The sequence below is a fragment of the Halichoeres trimaculatus genome, unplaced genomic scaffold (genome assembly GCF_033239565.1).
Source record: "Halichoeres trimaculatus isolate MK-OKI-2021-1 unplaced genomic scaffold, fHalTri1.1 fHalTri1_scaffold_13, whole genome shotgun sequence".
NCBI classification, from domain to species: domain Eukaryota; kingdom Metazoa; phylum Chordata; class Actinopteri; order Labriformes; family Labridae; genus Halichoeres; species Halichoeres trimaculatus.
The window spans coordinates 23,883,179-23,905,203 of NW_027437191.1; the positions used below are offsets into that span (position 1 = coordinate 23,883,179).

The 22,025-nt window shown below is 40.7% G+C and overlaps 1 protein-coding gene across 3 annotated transcripts in view; it reads right to left on the reverse strand.

Annotated features, from left to right (window-relative positions):
- Positions 1-900: 900 nt before the first annotated feature.
- LOC141801883 (E3 ubiquitin-protein ligase RNF19A) overlaps positions 901-22,025 on the reverse strand; it is a 29,604-nt gene continuing 8,479 nt past the window's right edge. For 2 of the 3 annotated variants that reach the window (XM_074685193.1, XM_074685195.1), the window contains 9 exons: positions 19,162-19,794; positions 16,126-16,619; positions 11,797-12,002; positions 11,499-11,646; positions 7,129-7,291; positions 6,874-6,988; positions 3,275-3,406; positions 2,917-3,193; positions 901-2,246 (listed from right to left, as the gene is read on the reverse strand). In XM_074685193.1, the coding sequence (XP_074541294.1) occupies positions 1,976-2,246; positions 2,917-3,193; positions 3,275-3,406; positions 6,874-6,988; positions 7,129-7,291; positions 11,499-11,646; positions 11,797-12,002; positions 16,126-16,619; positions 19,162-19,314 (1,959 nt within the window). In that variant the 5' untranslated portion in view covers positions 19,315-19,794 and the 3' untranslated portion in view covers positions 901-1,975. The remainder of the gene's footprint in view (positions 2,247-2,916; positions 3,194-3,274; positions 3,407-6,873; positions 6,989-7,128; positions 7,292-11,498; positions 11,647-11,796; positions 12,003-16,125; positions 16,620-19,161; positions 19,795-22,025) is intronic. The other variant, XM_074685196.1, reaches the window with a different exon arrangement.

The following is a 22,025-nucleotide window of genomic DNA, read 5'->3' on the forward strand; positions in this document are numbered from 1 at the left end:
TTTTTTCATAATGTCATGACTGTTTTCGTTGTGTGGTTCATAGATAAGTCATTATAAGCCCCTGCCACACCCACAGACATGCTTAATTTATTTGTATGTTGGCTTGTTTTATTGTTGGGAAAAAGGTAAATAGAAAATTTGTGGGGTAAATTTAGAGCGATGAATAATGATGAAGTGTTTCTATGAATATGAAACATTCATTTAAGAAATAAAAGTGGCACCAGCCTTTTAAACCCACTTTTTATCAAATAAAAAATGTTTTATTAACCCTGTTATTGGCTGCAAATGATAAACTAAGGAGTAAATCTGTTGCTTTAAGTTTCTTGTCAATTGGCGCCCTCTATGGGAAGAAGTTTGTTGTTACAGCTGCTTTTCCCCCATAGTACAGAATATCCTTTGTGGGCAGTTATGACTCAGTTGAATTTTACTTTATTTTTTAGAAATTAAACTCAATTCTTTTGTGTAGGATCTCTGTGAGTTTTAATGAATAGGTGTGAAAGTTAAACAAAGTCAAAAGAAATTTCACTTGATTTTCATGAAATTTCAGGTTGTTCCTCACACTTTGCAAAACATAGGTCATTAGATAGGATTTTTTTTTTTCTTGTGAACTGAATGAAAAGGAAATTATAACAGTTGTTTTTATTTTGGGTTATTTATCCTACTGGGGTTATTCTGGTTCATTGAGATCAAATTGGGCAGCATGTGGCCACTGAACCTCTGAAATCACCAATCAAAAAGTGTTTCATCTTCAAGATAGTTATAACCCACAATATTCTCATGCCTGAAAACTAAGTAACTTTATTGTCTGACTCAAAAGTTTACTGTTTTCACAATAGTGACGAAAAGAGACTTTTACTAAAACACAGGTTAAATCAGATTTTTTAAAAACAAACAAAAAACAGAACAGTCATTGCATGTTAGTCCTTCATGGTGAAATGTTTATTGAATTTCTCTCCACAACATGTCCGAGTTCACGTCTCACAAATATTTCACACTCAGGAAGCAAAGCAGCAGGTAAAGTCACATGTTTCTCATTAATCATCTATCATCAGGGGGTCTTAGACTTCAGCCCGAAGTGGCATGCTGCTGCTGCTGCTGCTGCTGTAATTCTGGTGCTCTGTGATCATTTGAGTTTATATTTAATGCTCTTAGCTGCACACAATACTGCAACTACACTGACTGCTGTGTGGGCATAGACTGCATGTGTGTGTGTGAGTGTGTTTATCCTGCACACACAGCGAGGAGCAGGATCATGCAGCTAGTTTGGGACTGAAAACTCTTTAGAAAAAACTGGCTGCTGCTGATAAAGTTTCTGCATTAGGATGAGCATTTGAAAGCAGTGTCACCCTCCGTAAGCTGCACTAAAGGAATGCAAAGTGACTCTGCTTCTGTCTGCTGTCATGGAAGACTGTGGATTTGCAAAAGGTGATATTTGATGGTGTTTCTGATCTTTTTTAATCCCCGCTGTAATGTCACAGAGCACCTTTTACCCCAAAAGGTTCAAGAGTCGAACCTACGACAAAAGAGTGAAAATATAGTGACGCATGCATCGTCTGATTCTGGATCCCCAATTTAGGTTTAGGAAGTGAGGTCACTAAAAGAAGTGGATGAAGAGAGGGCTTCATATGATAAATTCATGACAGAGAGGGAGTAAGAGTCGAACAGAAAAGATAAAATCAGGATGATCTATTCAGCTAACATGCTCTCAGCTACTCCTCCTCAGATTCATTCATGGATGCTGTCCCGTCTAGAAACTGATTGTCCTCCCTCCGTGGTACTCATGCTTTAAGTCTCACACAAACTCTCACTCTCTCATGGTTTTATTTGCTTTCTCTGAACCCGCATCATCCTTACAGGCTGGAGCTAAAAAGGCATCTGGTGGGAGGGCCTGGTCAGTCCGGCTGAAACGTCAGCTCATGGATTTCTCTTCATCAATCAAACCGGTCTCATCTTCAAACCAGAGAGCAGAAGCCCCTCATACACCGTCTATTTCAAAGACTGGCTGAACTGTCCCGTCTTCCCCTCCTGGTTTCTCTCTCCCCTCCTGCTCTTCCTTGCCCCTCCCTTCTTGTCTCTCTTCCAGTTCAGAGGCACACAGGTAGTCTTGGGACTGGGACTGGGACTGGGAGTGTCCCAGTGACTCCACCGACAAGCTTCGGCTAGACAGGATGCTACTGAGGCTGGACTGGCGGGCGCCTCGAGGATGGGTTTCAATTTCAACACGGACCTCGATGTTGGTTCCTTCCCTGCAGTGACACAAAAAACAGATAATGGCGTCAATAAAACTGATGATAATATTACTAATGACCTGAGGAAGTATCCGCAATGGGCGCCTCCATTACATCATGCCTGACACATCATAAACAACAAGCATGGCTTTGATTGTTTTTATGTTTTTCTTTTTATCTGAAAATAAATAAAAAAACGTGTCTATTAGACTTAAAGTTGCAAAATTCCAGGAAATTTCAGAGTTAGAAAGTTTCCATTGGGAAATTTGGGGAATTTTCTGGGATTAGCAGAAATTTTTCAGGGAATTCAGGGAATTTTATGTTGACTGCATTTACCTGGTCATATACATGTACAAGTATGAAAAAGATTGGTTTATTACAAGCAGACATGCATGCAAATATGTCTATAGCAATATTTTTTAAATCAAGTTGATAACAAGAAAAAAAAACTCCATAAACTTTCCTTAAAATTAGCTAGATTTTTCCCACCCCTTTGCAGCCCTGACTAGACTCAATACAAGCCATGATAGAGCCCCATTAGTAAGAATGGCTTGAATGTAATAGGAAAAACTGTAACAAAGCTCAAAATGCAATAACTGTTCGATACTATAACAAATGTGCTGAGCCTGAAATGCAATTCTAATCTGATCAGTCTATGTTAGAAACAATAAAGAGAAAGAAGATCTACCTCAAAGAGAGTGCCTGTGAGTCCTCCAGCGTGCCATCAGGCACAATAACCACCTCACAGTCTGATTGGCTGTCCTGCTGCTGCGCAGTGTATCCGTGGTGTTTCGTGGCTTCGTCAAAAACCTCATAGCTGTCTAAATCTGGCGGTGTAGTGCTCGTACTGGGGAGGACACCCACTTCCTGTACGCTCACTCTGACTTCCTGGACACTGGTGTCGCTGAGCGTGGAAGTGTTTTGACCCGTCCAGTGGTCGCTGACGACGTGAGAGAACAGTAGATCTATAAGAGAGGAGGAGAGGTCATCAGATCAGGAGATGCTGGAGGGGAGAAGAGGTAGATTTCTCCTGATGTCATACTCACAGCTTGCTAAATCCTCCAGTTGGATCTTATGTGTTTCAGGAGGCTCACTCTGTGGTCGACACCAGCCATTTCTACAGAGCGACATCGGGACGACCCCGTAGACGTACGTCAGCATTAACGGCACTCCAACACCTGCAGGAAGCAGTACGAGACAAGACGAGATGTTGGATTACAGTCCTCCAAAACACATTTCTATGGCTGGACAGCCTGAGCATCCTGGGTTAGAGACTCTTTATGCCTAAAAGATTCGCATCTCTGTGTAAATCTTTTGTTTCAAACCTCAAAAAAAGAAATGCAGAGTACTTAAGAAAATTTTATGTTTCTTATTCTCAAAAAATAGTTCTATGTAAGATTAGTGTATCATCCTCAAGAGTGATGTCATTTGACTCATGTAATACCCAGATTAAACACAGGAGGGAGCCATTTCTACTTCATTAAGGAATCCAATAAGGATCTAATATGCTTTAACAGACTCATCTCTGAAGTAGTCTGAGCCATTTTACATCAATAGTTATGCAATTATGTCACAAATATGCTTGTAAACCCTCTCTTAAATTAAGGGCAACTTAATGTCCCATTAATCATCTATTTAATGCATTTTTTCAAAACATTTGCCACTCATTTTATATTATTTTCACAAGACCTAGTTCGATATATAATTTTCTGCCATTAAGTGAATCCTTTCCATTTTTCCTGAACTTGTGTGATTTGAAAACTGTCATTTTAACTCTACTGGCGTTAAAAAAAAAAAAGCATAAATATTGACAGATACAAAGTTAAAAGATGCCCCTGCAGTTTACAACTCCGGATAAGGATCCAGGGCTCTTAACAACCTTTAGAAACATGCAGTTTTCTTATCTTGACTCAAACTGGGACTGGTGTTGTCACCTACACTAAAAGAAATGTCTGTAATAAGTACTTTAATGCTTGCAATTTTCTCCAGTTCGTCTCAGTTGGCACTCAGTAGCTGTTGCAGCATCTTCTTGTTTTCCACTGCTGTTGGATGGAAAATGAAGGGAAAAACAACACTGCACTTTTAAAGGGACACTACACTTCTAAAAACTTCCCAGCTCAGTAGACAAGTCTGACGTAATACACATTTTGCCTCTAGTTAAATAAAAAGAACTCCAAAGCACTTCTGAGTTTGAGCAAAGCATACAGGTGCAACCCCATCACAAAAGCCAGTATGTGAAACAACACAGACTGCAAAAAAAAACTGACATCTAAGACCAGAAAATGTCTTATTTCAAGATATTAAAAGACAAAAATGAGGTCTGAATTGCTTAAAAAAAATGGCTCGTGTCGTAAAAAGAAAAAAAGATTATAAAGCAATTACTAATATTTCAAGAAATTAAACAATATTTCTGACCACATCGGCAGATTTACAGATGTCATTTTCGTCTCTTGATATCTTGAATGAAAATGTTTTTGTTATGTTTTTCAATCCTGTGTTTTATACTTGAATACTCAAAGCTCTTTCACCAAAGACAGATGGACTCAAGATGTCTTTAAAAAAAATCTGATTTCTACATGTTGAGATGCTACTACTACTGTAAATTCCGAAGTTAATCCTGATAATGAAATCAAATACTTTGACACATGAATATTAAACGCAAGGTTGTCCTTCTCTTCATTTTTGATGATGAAGTGTTGCACAAACATTGAATAAGTGTAATTAAATAATGAAGTTTTTGTTTCATTTATCCATTTCCTTGATAGCCTTGAAGTCTAAAATAAGGAAAATGAACGGTTTGATTTTTCCCTCACAAAGTGCTTCACAGAGTCTCTCAACTCGACAGGCTGAAGCCTTTTTGTGCTGCATGATTATGCAACCCGTGATTGAGATAGGAATTTTGTAACACAATGCAGAGCGCCAACCAAACAAAGGGACATCATTAACGCAGCGAGAACTGGGACGCTATTGACTCAACACCAGGGTGAAAGCAGGGCAAGAGGACGAGGCTGCCAGCCGGGGAAAGAGAGGCTGTGTGAGTGAGGAGGACAGAAAGTGAGCTGTGGCTGAAAAATGAGAGACAGTGCGGAGGCAAACAGTGAGGAATGAAACACGGAGGCTGTGATACAAACAGGAGGGAAGGAGAGGTGTGTGTGTGTGCGTACGTGTGTGTTTATGCTCGGCCCGTCAGTGTGTGGTGCAGTGCTGGTCATGACACTGCAGCAGGAAGCTGCTCACGCCTAAAAACCCCAGTCACAGCTGAGGATGTTATTTACAGTAGCAACTGGCATGACTCATCAAAACGCAGCTTTACAATATACCAGAGTGGAGCTGAACCCAGGCCTGCTCAGGGCACCCAGAGTGGATTGAATGGGCAGTCTGGTATTTTAGGAATTCAAACAACTCCTAAAAGGAGCTAATTTCCAGGACTAGAAACAGCAGAAACAGTTAGCAAGAAACAGGGAGCACTCAAAAAGGAGGTGTTGTTTAAAACTCTCAACATTAAAGAGGCGGTAATCTGCTTTCACATATTCTAAACATGTATTTGAAGTAACAATGCTGGATGTTCATAATGGGCATGTGAAGATTTTCAAACCTCTACATATTTATATGTTGTAAAATCTCTGAATCTGTCTGTAAATTAATAAAAACACTGTGTAAAAAAAACAGCACTAGATCTTTTTGAGAACTCCATGAGACTTTAGAAATGATGTCCTCACATAAGGATCAACTTGTTCATGACACTTTAAAAGGGCAGACCTCAAACACTATTTCTGCCTTTGGCTCCTCCCCCTTCACTCTGGCCAGTCAGGGAGAAGGGGGTTTCTGGAGTGGAGAGTCTTAAAGAGACAGACACTAAAACAAGGTGCTCCAGACAGAGGCTCAAATAAGAATTTTTTTTAAACCATCCGTGAGAGAAAAATATTGATTTCTTTGAGCTTTAAATCATGTGCAACTGTGCCTAGAGGAACAAAAAAAACCTACAAAAATAGCGCAATATCCCCTCTTTAAATAAATTAAGTTTCGTCAGACCCCAAGTCAGTTTTAGACTTCTTGAGTCCAACTTTATCGAGAAGCTGGTGTTTCTGGATCATGTTACACTAGGTACAGTTCCCTCTCTGCTTGGTACGACTTATGGATTTTGGGAAGTGGTTTGAAGCCCATGTAGTGATCTCCACTACAGAGCCATGTGTTTTAATGCAGTGCCGCATGAAGGCCTGATTATCAGTGGAAAAGAAATAGCATCACTAAGGTGGAACCAGAAGCTCAAGATAATGACTAAAATTGCACTATACCTCCTCTTTGACCAAGAACTGTTGAAATCATATAATGTATTGCTTTTAAAGTTTTATTTTGCTTGGAGTCAAGAAAAAAGTTGGTTTGGTCTCTGATTTTATGTAGAACTTGAAAAATTAAGAACTGACATCTGGGTTAAGCTAACCTAACTAGTGAAAGTTTTTGTACACATGAAGTCTCACCTCAGATACTCAATAACTTGAACTTTATAAAACACTTACTGTGGTTTTTGAGGATATTTTGGCAGTTTTTTTGACTGCTAACAAGAAACTGATGTTAAAAACGTGACACCAAACACTCCTATCACTTTAAAACTCAGTGAGTACGTCATTCAGTAGCCATTCCTTACCCACAGTGACAGCTGCTATAACCGGCGACACAAACACTGACATCATTACCCCACTCGCCACAGTCAAGTAGTGCTTACTTCCTGAGATATTGTTTTTCTTGCAGCGACCATGGACCTGGAGGGTAACAAATGAAACATAAATTAGATCAGAGAAATGTGATTTCCTCCTCGCTGTCCAATAAAACGTGTACTCACGCCTGGGAGGAAGAACAACCAGTGTGAGCTATCACAGAGCAGAGACAGTCTGGTGTTTACCTTTCGACCCATGTAGATTGGTATGCCCACAATGATGACTGGGATGGCGATGCCTGCTATGAGCGAGATGACCACCGGTGCTCCCAGCAACATGCCCACCTGCCACAGAACCTTGCGGGTTTGAGACCATGGCTTCTTCCCCCAGAAGGTACATCCAGAAGGACTGAGAGACAGAGGAGAGACGACAGTTCAAGGTTAAACAAAGAGTTCAGGAAACGTCCTCCATGGTTAATATTTGAACCTTTATGTTGTGGTTTGTGATGAACTGACAAAAGAGGACTCTTAAGTAACTCTTAGCTGTCCATGCTGTAGAAAACAAGTGAAATTACCGACATTAACAGCAACGTAAAGCCTGGGTCCAGTCTAATGCTCCAAATCTATGAAGGACATGTGCCCTCACTCAAATTTTCTGCGATCCATCTTGTGTAAGAGTGGGGTTCGGCCCTTTCTTCTTTCTCAAGTAAACGCCCTTAGTGTAGATCTATCTGTTTATCTTCCAAAGACCCAAACTTTTGTCTGGTGTGTATTTTTATTTCTCCTACACTGCAAAAAACTGAAATCTTATGAAGTGTTTTTGTCTTATTTTAAGTAAAAATTGTCTTTTTATACTTCAGCCATATTCACCTGACCAGTCCAGAAAAAAATGTCTTGTTTCAAGTTATTTTAAGACAAAAATGAGGTCTGAATTGCTTGTAACAAGTAAAAAAAATCTGTTAAAAATTTGCTTGAAACTAGAGTAATGTCTTAATATGAGTAACTTTTCCCTTGTTCTATTGGCAGTTTTTTTTTTTTTTTTTACTTGTTACAAGCGATTCGGACCTCATTTATGTCTTTAAATAACCGAAAACATGACATTTTTCTGGACTGGTTAGGTGAATGTGGCTCATATTAGGTCTAAAAAGACATTTTCTACTGAAAGTAAAACAAAAACACTTGAAAAGATTTTAGTTTTTGCAGTGTAGCTATATGGGATAAGTAAGACCTAATCATTAGACTTAATCTTTGTACGGAAAGCTAATGGTTAACAGTTTTATTATTGAAGCCGGGATCTGCTGGATTTTCTAAAACATAAAATGTCAGCTTTAACAGGAATTATCATATTCAGTCGTTTTCTGTGGCCCTCTATACATGTGTGTCAGTGTCTGTGTCTGCCTGAACCCCTTCCTCAGCCTGTATGTTTATGTTTTGGTTGTATCGAGATGGTTCTGAGTGGAGAGCAGACGTGGTTGCATCAGCCAATCACAGAGCACCCAGTGTGCTAGTGACTTTGCGTGTTGATGATGGCGAGTTAAAGCTTTTCATAGCAGCCAGGACAGAGGACGTAGCACGGAGGAAGAAAAACAAAACCTAAGGTAGTGGATGGAGGTGGTCTAAGGTTAAGAAAAGAACCCTTCACTTGGCCAAATGAAAGGTTGAGGTTTCCAAAAGTATCCCTTCAGGTAGCACAAGAACATTTTATCTTGGGAAAAGTACGGCAAAAACAGAAATGTTTATAACTTCACTAAAATGATCTGACAGACACCTGGGGGCATAAATAATCTCGCCCTCCATGGCTGTGATCACAGCAGCAGCCTCACTGCTTGCTGACACAAACACAGAATGATCCTGAGCCATCACTTATTAAAAAAACGTCGGAAATAAATGAGAGCTGACAACAACATGACAGCTTTATCTGTCTCATCGCTGTCATTACATCATTAACCAAAACGAATGACCTCATCTGTGTGTCTCATTCCAGCTCCGTCCTCTCTCCTTAAATTACCGTCATTTATATCCAAACTGCTTTTCGACTGACGGACGAGCAGAGTGACTTCAGTGCGGAGTCAATTCTCTGTCACTTAGCTTCAGTATGTCTCTCTTTAATCTGCTGTTAGTGTGGGATTGTAAATGCCAGCTAACACTGAGTGATGTTGTTTGCTCCTAATGAAGCAGCGATTACATTAAAGGCTCCGCAGTGACATTAGAAGCAACACAAACAGCACCTCAGGGCTACGGGAGAGGGAGCATCACTCACTTTACTGCAGCGAGTGTCACCTTGAGGCTCTGAAAGCTGAGTGGGGGGAGTTATGGTGGGATGTTAAGGCTGGGCTCTGATGCTCTGACACGGCAGATTTACAGCCAGATGCTGAGAGCTTTGCCCTTCTATAGGACGCTGGGTGGGGTTTAAAGAGTGAGGGGATGAAGGGAGAAAAAGTAGAATGTGCACAAAAGAAAGAAATCAGAAAAAGCTGTAGTTAAAATGGATCTGAAACACATTAACTTGTAGGGAGTCGGGCAGCTCGAGCTACAAACTCTGCTGTATGGAAATATGGTGACTGGATTGTTATTCAAATAACCACCTGTCGTAGTAATCCCTGAATCTGTCAGTAAACAGATTAAAATACTCAGATCCAAAAATAGCACCACATCTTCACAAGACTTTTAAATGATCTTCATGATACTTTGACGAGACCTTGAGGAGACTTTTACAGGGTCTTCACAGACCTTTCCAAGACTTTTACAAGAACTTTAAGAGATCTTTATGAGATATTAACAAGACTTTCACAAGATCCTCATGTGACCTTCATAAAACCTTTTCAAAGCTTTGAATAGATTTTCAAGTTCTTGATGTGATGTTTATGAGATTTTAAGACCAGTTTTCACAAAATTTTCACAAAACTTTCACAAAATTTTCACGAGACCTTCAGAAAACTTTCATAAGATCTTTACAAAACCTTTTCAGAACTTCGACAAGATTTTTACAAGAATTTTATCAGATTTTTCTGAGATCTTCTTTTAAGAGAGAGATTTTAACAAAACTTTACAAAAATATCCAACAGACAAGACATTTTAAAGACTTTTACAAGACTTTAACACGGTCTTTACAAAACCTTTTTTAAACTTTAATGAAATCTTTTGCAAGATCTTTATGAGACTTTCACAAAACTTTCATGATATTTTTTCTGTTCTTAAGGAGAGCTCCTCAAGATCTATAAGAGCGTCTAGCCCTGTGTCCACCAAGCAGTCCGGTTTAAATCAGTGTGGTTTGCCATGGTTTGGCTTGGTTAGGCCTTGTCCTGTTTTCATTTCCTCAGCTAACACTGCCTCCCCTATGGTTGGCGGCATCTAAGCTGGATGCCGATTGCCGCATCAGTTAAATAAAAGCGTGATGCCTTAGCAGTGCAACACAGTGTACCCGCTAATAAAACCAACGAAGAGGAAAAACATGACACAGTAAACAAAGAGCAACGGTGGAAGAAATCCAGCAATTCTTTGTGGTTGGCATGTGGCTCTTTATGTCGAAGCGCTGTCAAGCTTCGTTTCAGAGACGACTGTGTGCCGCCAGGAGAAATATAGCAGCCGCTGTTGGACAGTGAGTAATGATTGTATTCTGTTGTAGCTCCACCTTCCGGGATCGGATCGGTTTAATCTGGCACCCCAATGGAAGAGTCCCAAAAAGTGGGACAGCTTGTCTCCATTATTTGGGGATCTGTCCCAGGATTAGTCAATGGAAACACAGTAAAACGCGTGCCATGCCAAGACGAAACAAAACTGAACCGCTTGGTGGAAACGGGGCTTTAATGAAATCCTCATAAGACCTTCACACGATCTACACATGACTTGCTGAGACGATGAGGTCAAGGATCCCCTGACTGGTTCAAATTGGCCTGGCAACACATAGCTCTGCCCCCAGCACTCTGGCCAATCAGAGGAAAAGGGGATCATAAAGTTGGGACCTTTAAGGGGACAGCAGCTAATACAAAATATTTTGGACAGAGGCTAAAATAAAGGTTTTGAAAAACACCAGAGAAAGCAATAAGGGATTTTTTTGAGTGTCAAATCATGTAAAGCTACTATGGGAGAAACAAGAGGGACAGTATCAAGCTTATAAAAGCACGATACCCCCTCTTTAAAAAAGAATTAACAGATTTTTTAAAACTCTGACTTCATTGAAAACTTCTTCTTGAAAAAAGTACATGTGTTAGTTTCCAATGTGATGTTCACTCCCGCCCTCTCTAGATCTATGATTTCCAAAAAGGATGCCAAATATTGTTTTTTTCAGGCCATCAATCAGTTTAGGACCTTTTTTAAAAAAAATCCATCTTTCATGAGAAGTTTGTGTTTCTGGATTTTGTTAATATAAAGTATCCTTTTAAGTGATACTTTTTAATGTTATTGAGAAGTGATTTTTGTGCTCATGCAGTAATCTCTACAACAGAGTCAGAAAGTATGAAGGCCCAAATGTCAGAGGAAACATGTAAAAAGAAAAACAGTGTGTTGAGAACAGGTGTTGTTATGTCACAACATTGAAAATTACTTTGGATCAATTAGATTTCATAACATCAGAGGTAAAGTTTCCTTCATCTCCAGGTGAGATGTGAGATACATACCTGAGGTAGTGCACGTCGGTGATCTCCTGCATACACAGCCAGCAGAACTGACAGGCACACACAGTGCAGTTCATACGGTTACAGCTGCCATCATTGGTCTTCATGATGTAGGCACCACAGCGAGGGCATGCTTTGATCTCCTCTGCATCTTCAGCAGCAAAGAAAATATGTCAGGAGTGGTAAAATATTCATTCTGCACTTCCTGAAACATGTGAGAAAAGCTGCAATTCACACTTTGATTCCTGGCTCGCAGAGTAAAGACAAAAAGAAGGTAACAGCAGCTGCTGCCGAGTCTCACCTCCTCCAGGTTCTTCATTGAAGACATACAGCGTGGAGGCATCGTTCCCTCCGGAGGTGTGCCGAGCTCGCTGACGCCGGGCTTGGTCGCACGTCTGGTTGGGGTGCCACAGCTGGCGACAGTGGTAGCAGAACTCGGTGTCACATCCCTCTCGGCCGCAGCTCAGCTTAGGACACTCAGCACAGCCGTAAGCGATGACTGCGTAGCTGAGGAGATAAAAACATAAAACAGCCATAAATTAAAAAAAAACCCTAACTGATCCCTGAAGTCGTTCCTCACTGTCAGGGGCTGGAACATCTTTAAAAGCTGCTCTTGAATGATTTATTGTTCTTAAACAGAACATTTGTAGACACTGCGCCTCCATGAATCACATTCAAAGACAGGAAGGATGATCAGTTTCCACAGTTTAACACCTGAACCAGAAATAATCCCCCTTCAGATCCTGAGCAGTCATTTAAATAATACAGAGCCTGACGCCTGAAGACATAATCCCGCTCCTCTGAGGTGACATTAACATAAATTTTAATATTTCAAAGATGAGGTGATAGTGATCAAACACAGGTGAAAGTGACAGGGAGTGATTCAGGATCAAAGCAGAGCTGTTGGAGGAATGTGTGAAAAGCTACTTTAGACTCGTGCTGTCGGTGAATCTGAAAGAGGAATCAGACAAACACAGAGAGGTAATCAGCTTGTCTGCACACCTGTCAAGGTTTTCACTGCGTCTCAATCTTTAGTCAGTGTTAAAGGCTGCTTCCAGATAAGCCAAAACCTGCTTCCATTTGGCAAAGAAAAACAACATAAACATAAAATCTTGCTTAAAATTTCTGTCACCCTTGACAAAATCAAAAACATAAACTTTTTTTTTTTTGAACAACTGCACAAAATCTTCACACTATAGTCCTATAGACTATATTTACCAGATTTATACAAGATTTTTACAAAATCTTGCAAAACTTTCTCAAGACTTTCAGTAGACCTTAACAAGTCTTTCCAATGACTTTTACAATGTCTTTAAAAAAAAAAACCTTTAGGAACTTTGACAAGACCTTTTTGACACTTTCATGAGATCCTGGTGAGACCATTACACGACTTATGAGATTTTTACAAAACCTTTTCAAAACTTTGATAAGATCTTCAGAAGACTTTCACAAGAATTCTGCCAGATATTTCCAAAATCTTTACAAGACTTTTAAGAGATTCTCAAGAGACCTTCACAGGACTTTCATGAGATCTTTGCAATAACTTTTCACAACTTTCATAAGACTTCAACCAGGTCTTTACAAAAGCTTTTTAAGACTTTTAAGAGATCTTTACAGAAACCTCTGACCAAATTTTTACAAGATCTTTTCAAAATGTTTACAAGATCATCTCAAAATTTTCAAGAGACCCTCACAAAACTTTCATGAGATCTTTGCAATATCTTCACAAGACTTTTTTTAAGGTCCTCATGAAACCCCCACAACACTTCAAAAATGTCTTTATGCAACGTCTTTGAAAATTTTAAGAGATCTTTAAGAGACCCTCACAAAAACTTTACAAGACTTCCTAGAGATCCTTACAAGACTTTAAACAATGACATCATCTCAAAGGTATCTTACAATTGTTTCATAACACACTGAGGTTTGGGCCTCAAACACCAAGGTCTGCACATAGCTCCGCCCCCAAAAGTCCCCCAGAGGGCTGGCCAATCAGAGGGCAGGTGGATTGTGGGATGAGGAGCCCTTAGGAGACAGTAGCTTACTGTGTTGTCAGACAGAAAAATAAACTAATAGAATGAAATTTTTATGACATCAAACAGACTTATAATATTTCTCTCTGTGTTTTGAAAACTGCCTTTAATGAAACATGAAAAACTGTGCACACATACACGCTTACATGTGGACATACACACAGCGTGTTTTCTCACAGCTGTCTTAACCTCCTGCTCTAGCCTCTGTCACTAAGACCTGGAGGAATGTGTGTATGTCAGGGACATGATGATAAACAAACCAGAGCTGTTAATGACCGCTTCCCATAACAGGTCAGGTCTTCAGAGGCTCTCTTCTGTGGGAACCATCAGAGGCTCTGACCCTGACATATAAATATTTCTATACTGTGAAACTCTTCTGCAGATACTTCAGACATTTCATGTTCCTCTGTGTTGGATTTAATCCTCCACAGCAGCAGTAGTAAGAAGAGGAGGAGGAGAAGTCCGATTGAGGGATTGATTTTAGCTCCTGAGCTGTGAAAGTCAGGAGACAGACAGTCTGCTTCTAGAGCAGACATGTTTCTGAACACACAACATGCTCACACACATCATGCTTTCCCATCAGCTGACGGATCTCCTTACACATCTATGAACATTAAAGTGATGTTAACAGCAGTATGATGAGAGTTGACTCATGTCTCATTTGTTGTGGTCCACTGAGGCTGTTGTGTTCATGTTCATTTTTCTGATGTTTCCTCTGACTTCACGCTCACATTTAGAAGCTTCGGGTGTTGTTGAAACTTGACAAACCGTTGCTTTCAGACTGATAAAGCTAAAAGAATGATACAAAGAAAAGCAAGAGTGACACTGACAGAATGGTGATATTTTTCTTCTAGCTTTAAAGAAGGGGTATCGTGATTTTTTTTAGTTTTGTACCTGTCTTTCTGGTGCCCCTGTAGCATCTTTACATAATTTATAGCAAAAAAAAAATGTTGGTCTCTCATAGCTATTTAAGATAACCCTAATTTCAGCCTCTACCAGAAACGCTGCTGTAAAGCTGCTGTCTCTTTAAGGCTCCCCACTCCACAAACCCCCTCCACTCTGATTGGCCAGCCCTCTTAAGGCCTGTCAGGAGCAGAGCCATAGGAAGACCTTGATGTTTGTGGCTAGTTGGGAAAATCATAAGTAAAGACATAATTTCAGCAAGTTTTGTTAAGCTCTTGGAAGATCTTGTGAAAAGTGCTATTTTCAACAGTTTAAAGTGGAGTTGCAAAGGGGTGGACAATTTCTGGCAATTTCAGGAAATTTAGTTCTGGAAAATTTGAATTTTCAGGGTTTTGTTATTATCAGCTTAAACTATTTGTTCTTAAAATTCCTGGGAAATTCTCAGAAGTTTTTGAAAATGTTCTTGTTATCAACTTGGTTTAAAAGATATTGCATCACGTTTGCTCATTAATTTCCAAAAAACTCCATGGCAAGTTTTCACATTTGAAAATTCCTGAAATTTTGCAACTCTTGTTTACAAATTCAGAGATTTCTACAACATATATAAACATGTAGGGGTTTGAATATCTGCACAAGTTTAGTCTGAGCATTCAGGATCGTAACTTTATAGACATGTTAACAATATGAGGAAGCAGAATACCCCCTCTTTAAAAAATGTTATGATTGCATGTGACTTTAAGGAACATGAACACACTCACTAGCCCAGCAACCACCTGCAGCATCACTTGAGACTTGAGAGCAGTGCGCCAGACTTGGCATGTTAGCACGACCTTGACACAGGTATCTGACACGTAACATCTTGTGTCGCTCTTTGTCCCATGCTGCCAAGCTTCACCCTTGTTTAGGGTGAAAACTGTGCTACATCTACTTTTGTAGCTGCTCTGATCAGCTTCCACTCACTATCATCCATACCCAAAGTCACTTGTGCACTGGGCATGCTGTGATTGGCTGAGATGCCCGCGCTTACTCTCTGCCCAGAAACGTCCCAGCACAACTAAAACATCAAACTAACAGGCAGAAGAGGGGGCTGAGACAGACACAGACACAAGCACACAAGTATAGAGGCCCATAGGAGACGATGTAGCAGGATTATTCCCGTAAAATTTGACATTTTATTTTTAAATCCTGCAAATCCTGCCTTTACATAACTATATACATCAGCCAGATTTAAACTTACTTATCAAGTGAATACTGTCTTTGAATCTACATGCAGAATCATTTTGTTTGTAATGTTTTTATCATCACAAGAACTTAAGCGCTCAAGAAAAGCAGCTTTTTATATTCAAATGCTGTCTGATCCCCTCCAGAGACTAAAAGATATTTTGCTGGCATAAAATTTCTGTCATTATTACAGCCGTTAGATTTATGCAAGCTTTCTCTTGCTGTCACTTTGTCCTTTGTGAGCTCAGTCAATCATCCTGACACTGAAGAACAGCTTTAGTCTTTACAGCAGAGAGCTGTTGTGGGTTTGATGAGCGCTGACGTGTAGTAACACTGAACAACTGCAGGGCTCCTTTCTCTGTTGTCTCAGGGTAATTACAGCTCAGATAATTATTAGTTTGAGGAGCAGAAAAAGTATTTTTTAACAGACAGTGAAGAGAGTTTGATGAATGCAAAGGATGAACTCTGATTCTCACCTGCAGTCCGGCGCAGGACACCAGCGAGTATCTGGGTCAGACGCCAGGAAGCGTCTCAGCTGGTACTCCTCAAACCGCTCCAGCAGCGCCTGATCATCCAGGATGGCGCGGACATCCAGAGGGGAGAGAGTCTCAGGGCACTGCGGGCACGCGATGCATACCCGGCTCTCTGAGATCTCGATGCGCAGGTACTGACGCAGGCAGTCAGAGCACGTGCGGTGGGCGCAGGAGGAGAGGCGTGGGAAGTGGCAGCGAGGCTGGCTGAGGAGGCACAGAGGACACTCCTCCAGGTGTTCCTCCAGGAGCTGCTCCTGGCTGGAGGAGGACAGGGACAGGACCCCCGTGGAGCCACTGCTGGCGCCAACAGCGCACTCGGCTGTGGCCGCTGCGCTCTCAGTGGCCTCAGCTGCTGCTGCTGGTTGACCTCCTCTTCCTCCTCTTTCTCCTCCAGAAGCTCTTGATTCTCCAGGCTCTTCTGCTGTGAGGTCCAGCTCCTGGAAAAATGATTCAACATGCAGCATCATCAGAGTTCTGCTAAAAATCAGCGTGCACGCTGCAGGATCCTTCTTGTATTTGATGTTCTGGGTTTCTTGGCAACATCATTTCCCTAAATTAGCAAGAATTAAATAAACACTCTAATGGATTTGGGCTGTAACAGCAGGGGAGCTGGCAGGAGCTCATACATCAAGAGTTAATGATCTACAGCCTCTCCACAGGTTCCTCTCTCTTTCACAACATTATATGGACATAATTTGGATTTTGGCAGCAGAGGAAGTTGAATAAAATACCTCAGCTTTACTTTGTATTTAATTAAACTTCAACAGCATGACAAAAAAAAGAAAACTTAACATATTTTTGCTGCACAAACACAGGTTTAGAAAAGTTTTTACAGACTAGGATTGCATTTTTATCTAATCTAATCTTTCCTTGTGAAAACTAACAAAAGTAGGCAATATAGTATCGTGAGTCCACTTCATGGACATTGCGTGACCTTCAAATACCCTTTTATGTCAGCATCAATATGTTTTAAACCTAAATCACACTCTTCAGTGGAATAAAACTCAAATTTCTGCAGATTACCTGCAGAAACTGTTTACATTTAACATTTTTTCTCTTGAACATTTGATTAATTTTCAAAGCACACACAAACAACACTGCAAAACTTAACTTTAACAATATGTTTTTGTCTTAGCTTAGGAATTGTCTTATTGGACTAAAAGGTTGTTCCTAGATGCTACTTCTCAGCCTCCCAATCAGGTCAGGAGGGACTGGATTGAAATTATGGCATTTATGGCTCATTGAAGTCTCCGTGACAACACCACATCAGCTGACGAAGTTTTGTAGTGAGGAGGGAGATTTGTGTTTTTCTCTGCTGAAATGATTTCTGTGATTAATTTTGTAGTGATGGTGGACATTGGAGCCTAACTGCCAGACAAAACAATGACAGAAGAGCAGAAGAAAGCTAAACAGGAGAGTGATAGAGCACAGGCTAAAGATGAAAACACAAGCGAAAGGCTGAAACACAAGTCAAAACCTAAAACACAGGCAAAAAATAAAACACCAGCTAAAGGTTAAAACACAGATGAAAGACTAAAACACAAGTCAAGGGTTCAGCAAAGGTTTAAGGCTAAAACCTAGGCTAAAGGCAAATACATGGACTAAAAGCTACAACACCAGCTTAAGGCTAAAACACAGGCTAGATGCTTACACAAAAGCTAAAGGCTAAAACACAGGCTAAATGCTTACATAACAGCTAGGGCTAAAACACAAGCTAAAGGCCAAAATACTGGCTGAAGGCTAAAACACAAGCTAAAGACTAAACACCAGTCAAAGGCAAAAGCACAGGCTAAAGGCTAGAAAACGGGTTAAAGTCTCACTCACAAGTCAAAAGCTAAAACACAGGCTGAAGGAAAAAACCCAAGTCAAAACCTAAAACACAGGCTAAAAAATAAAACACCAGCTAAAGTTTTAAACACAGATGAAAAGCTAAAACACAAGTCAAAGGTTAAGCAAAGGCTCGGGGCTAAAACCTAAGCCAAAGGCAAATACACAGACTTAAAGCTAAAACACCAGTCAAAGGCTAAAACACAGGCTAGAGGCTAAAAAACAAGCTAAAGTCTCACTCACAAGTCAAAAGCTAGAACACAGACTGAAGGCAAAAACACAGGCTAGAAGCTTACACACCAGCTAAATGCTAAAATATAGGCCAAAAGCATTGTATCCATCAGAGAAAACCCACATCTCTCTTCTTACCACTAAACCTTGTCAGCCTGAGTGGGGATGCCATAAAGACTTTGTGCCATAAACCAATCTGGTCTTGCTTGACTTGATCACAGGAAGCTAAGACATAGCATTGTGACAAAAAACTAGCAATTTAAATTAGCAATAAATAACCTATAGTGGTTGATTGCTGGTAATCTCATTTTAAAGTGTGGAATATGATCAGGCATATATCTGGAAGGGAGACTTTTTTCAAGGTCACTTAGAAACTCCTCACAGTCCCTTTGAATTTAAAATCAAGATCCTGATCCTGCCATAAAAACATCCTGACATATTTTGCCCATATCGCCCCCTAATGGAGAACATTTTCCTTGGTCAAAAGCAGAGTTTGCTGATGTAAACACATCACGTAACACTGCAGAAAACTGACCACTGATCATCTGGTTTCAAGAGATGCCTGAGGGACAGGTGAGCTTTGAGTTCATCAGTCTGTGATGATGGAACAGAGAGGTTTGAGCACACGCAGAGACTTCTTTTTTTAAATTTGATCTGTCATTTCTGCTGAATATTTGCATTTTTACCTCTTTTTAAAACCAAAAAATGTACTTTCTAAGATGTATTCCCCAAAAACAAGACCAAGTATGTATTTTTACAAAGGCTGTGTTCAGCGCTAAGTTGCCTGTCTGAACATTCACGGTGCAGCTCTATAATCTCAAAAAGGCTAACTTAAGGTCTACCTTCTCAAGCTGGAAAATCAAAAGCTGAATAAAACATAAAACTAACATGAGTTATACAGAGGGAACATCTCTTCCTCACCTGCTCTGGGTGCTCGCTCGGCGTCAATGTGATGGCCACCTCCTCTCTGGCGCACGCCTCCACAGGCTTCTCTGGCCTCACCTCTGCTTTGGGTTTCCTGCTGAAGAAGTTGAGGAAGCTGAGCGGCCCCGTCTGCTGCTTGGGCCTCTTCATGGTGTCTGAGTGGAGCGGGAGCAGCAGCTGAGGAGGGCAGGCCAACGACCATGAGCAGGATGCAGAAGTGTGAGAGTGTGTGTTGTTTAACAAGTGTGTGTGTGTGTGTGTGTTAATGTGTTCGCGTGTGTGTGTTTGAGAGAGTGGGAGAGTGGGAGAGTGAGTGCGGCAAGCTCTCACTGCTCAGAGTCCTGACGCTGGGCGGCTGCTCTGCTGAATGTGGGAGGAAGAGAGGGAGAGATGGAGAGGTAGACGGCGGGGAGGAGGAGGAGGAGGTAATCCCTGCCTGAGGGGAGCATCGCTGATTTGGAGCCGGTCCGAGGTCGGGTCATGTGATACTCTCTTTCCCTCACTCTCTGTTCTCTATCCCTCCTCCTCTTTTTCCTCCTCCTCCGCTGCAATCCTCTCGGTTTGAGCTACTCTTTGCCTGGCCCACGGTGCTTCATCATCATCTCAGGCCTCCTCTTCAGTCCATTTACCCTGAGAACAAACAACCAGGTCTGAATAACCAGAACTCAGAAAATCACATTTAAGAGCCCAAGGGAGAAAAAGGAAAATAACACAAACAAAATAAAATTTAAGATTTAATTACTGATTTCATGGATTCTGGAAACCTCCCCCTCTGTTGCCTAGCAGCAAATTTTTGCAACTCCTTTAAAAATGTACCCTTGTTAACGCTTTTGAACCCATATGGGTGCCTTCACTCCCCTTTTACGACTGCTCCTAAAATTAACTCTTCAACTATTTGGGCTAGCAAGATAACTCAAACAGCTCATTAAAGAAAAAAAGACAAGCTTTATGGTGATGTCCTGGGGCATTATGGTTATGCGTAGGAATCAAAGGTGCAACAATGTTCTAATCACCAGAAATAAATGGTGCAAACTGTCATTACAGTAACTCGTATACTATCTGTGCAAGAGAAAAAAATTCAAACAGTTCATGAAAGAAAAAGAAGATGAATTAAATAACAAAAAAGACATCCAGGTGTCCTGTGTGACAGAAGATTAGATCTTTTTAAAGAGGGGTATTCTGTTTAAAGAGGGGATATTCTACTTTCCCATATCTTAAAACATAGATTCAAAGTAACGATGCTGGATGTTTAGACAAAACGTGTGCAGATTTTCTAACTAAAATTATGCAAAGATACTGCTGGGTCTCATAAAGTCAAAACAAAAACAAAACAAAAAAGTACTATACCCCCTCTTTAAAGCTAGTCTGTGCTTTTTCTACCAAAACAATAATTTTAAATTTAGCACCCAAGCTTGCTGAAATGATGAGGCCATGACATTAGGATCTCTGAACTAGTTCATGACATACTGGAGGGATTGAGCTTCGAACACCAAGATCTCCCTGAAGCTGGCCAATCAGAGCACAGGGGGTTTCCCTAAACAGACAGCAACAAGAACTGTGACCAATAACTATTTTTCCTCTACCTGCTAAAATAGCAGCTAAAGGAAAAATAGTGACTCTTTTGAGCTGTAAATTATTTGAAGAAATTACGGGGGCCCTAGGGAGACAAAATACAGACTAGAAAAAGGCACAGTACCCCCTCTTTAACATGATTTCCTTGTCTCGAACTGGTTTTGATTGGTTTGCTGCTAAATTCTGAGAAAATGGTTGTAATGATCTACATTTACGTAAATACAACTTTTGATACAAGCAAAAGTTTCTTTGTTTGAAAGGGAGAAAACAGGGGGCGCTGTTTGTATGATGGTTTAAGCACACATCGTGCACAAAGAGTAGTAAATAGACTCAAAGTTGAACATTTCAAATGCTCTAGCTGTGACCCTGTTTAATCTCTAATCTGCAGTTTCAAACTTTTAAAATGAAAATATCTCTGTTAATGAGTCTCAATAGAAATTTGTGATGGATTATCTGCCTCTTTTTTGGAAACAGAAGAAAGCAGAATTACAGATGGCTCAGCCACAGCTGTTTCAATGCTCATTGGATCTTCATCATCATTAGAAACTCATTAATATTTAATCACTGCAAAGCAACAGCACATAAATACAGGATATATTATGTATGAAACAGCGAGGACACTCACTCTCCTCCGGGAAACCTGAGCAGACACAACACCAGGACCTTTAAATCCGACCTTTAAAAAATGTCACCAAAATGGGCATTCCAAATACAAAACACAAGCTTTGGCATTTTTCTCTAAATCCCTGCTTTAAATCCCCCGAGATCCATTTATATAAAATAAAGCTCAAAGTGAAAACATGCCGCAGGGCTTTGAGTCGCCCTGACCCCGGGCGTAAGACGTGAGCAGCAAGGTCAGAGCTGTGAGACACGGCGAGCAGATGGACAGGCGAGTTGTGACTGGTCTGACAGAAAGGATCGGAGAAGATGGAGGGTGAGGCAGAGGAGAGACAGTGAATGACAGCACAGACAACTCATTCTGTCTCCACTAGGCTGCAGCCAGCTTTCATAATCAGGCCCAGAGAGCAAAGAGAGCGCGAGGTGATTCATGCAGGCCCAGACCAATTAAGACGCCTGTCTCCACATCGCCACTACGTCAGATCGGACCATGGAAAACCACTCCAGCCACAATACGATGATAGATCATTGTCTGTTTAATGAGTCAGATCTGTTTTAGCTTCACATTGTCTCTCGTATAACTCTGGATTTATGTAACGCTGCAGACTCTAACCTGCTTTCCCGCACAGAGACGGGGAGTCAGAGCTGTATTTTTACTCCAGTGCTGTGGA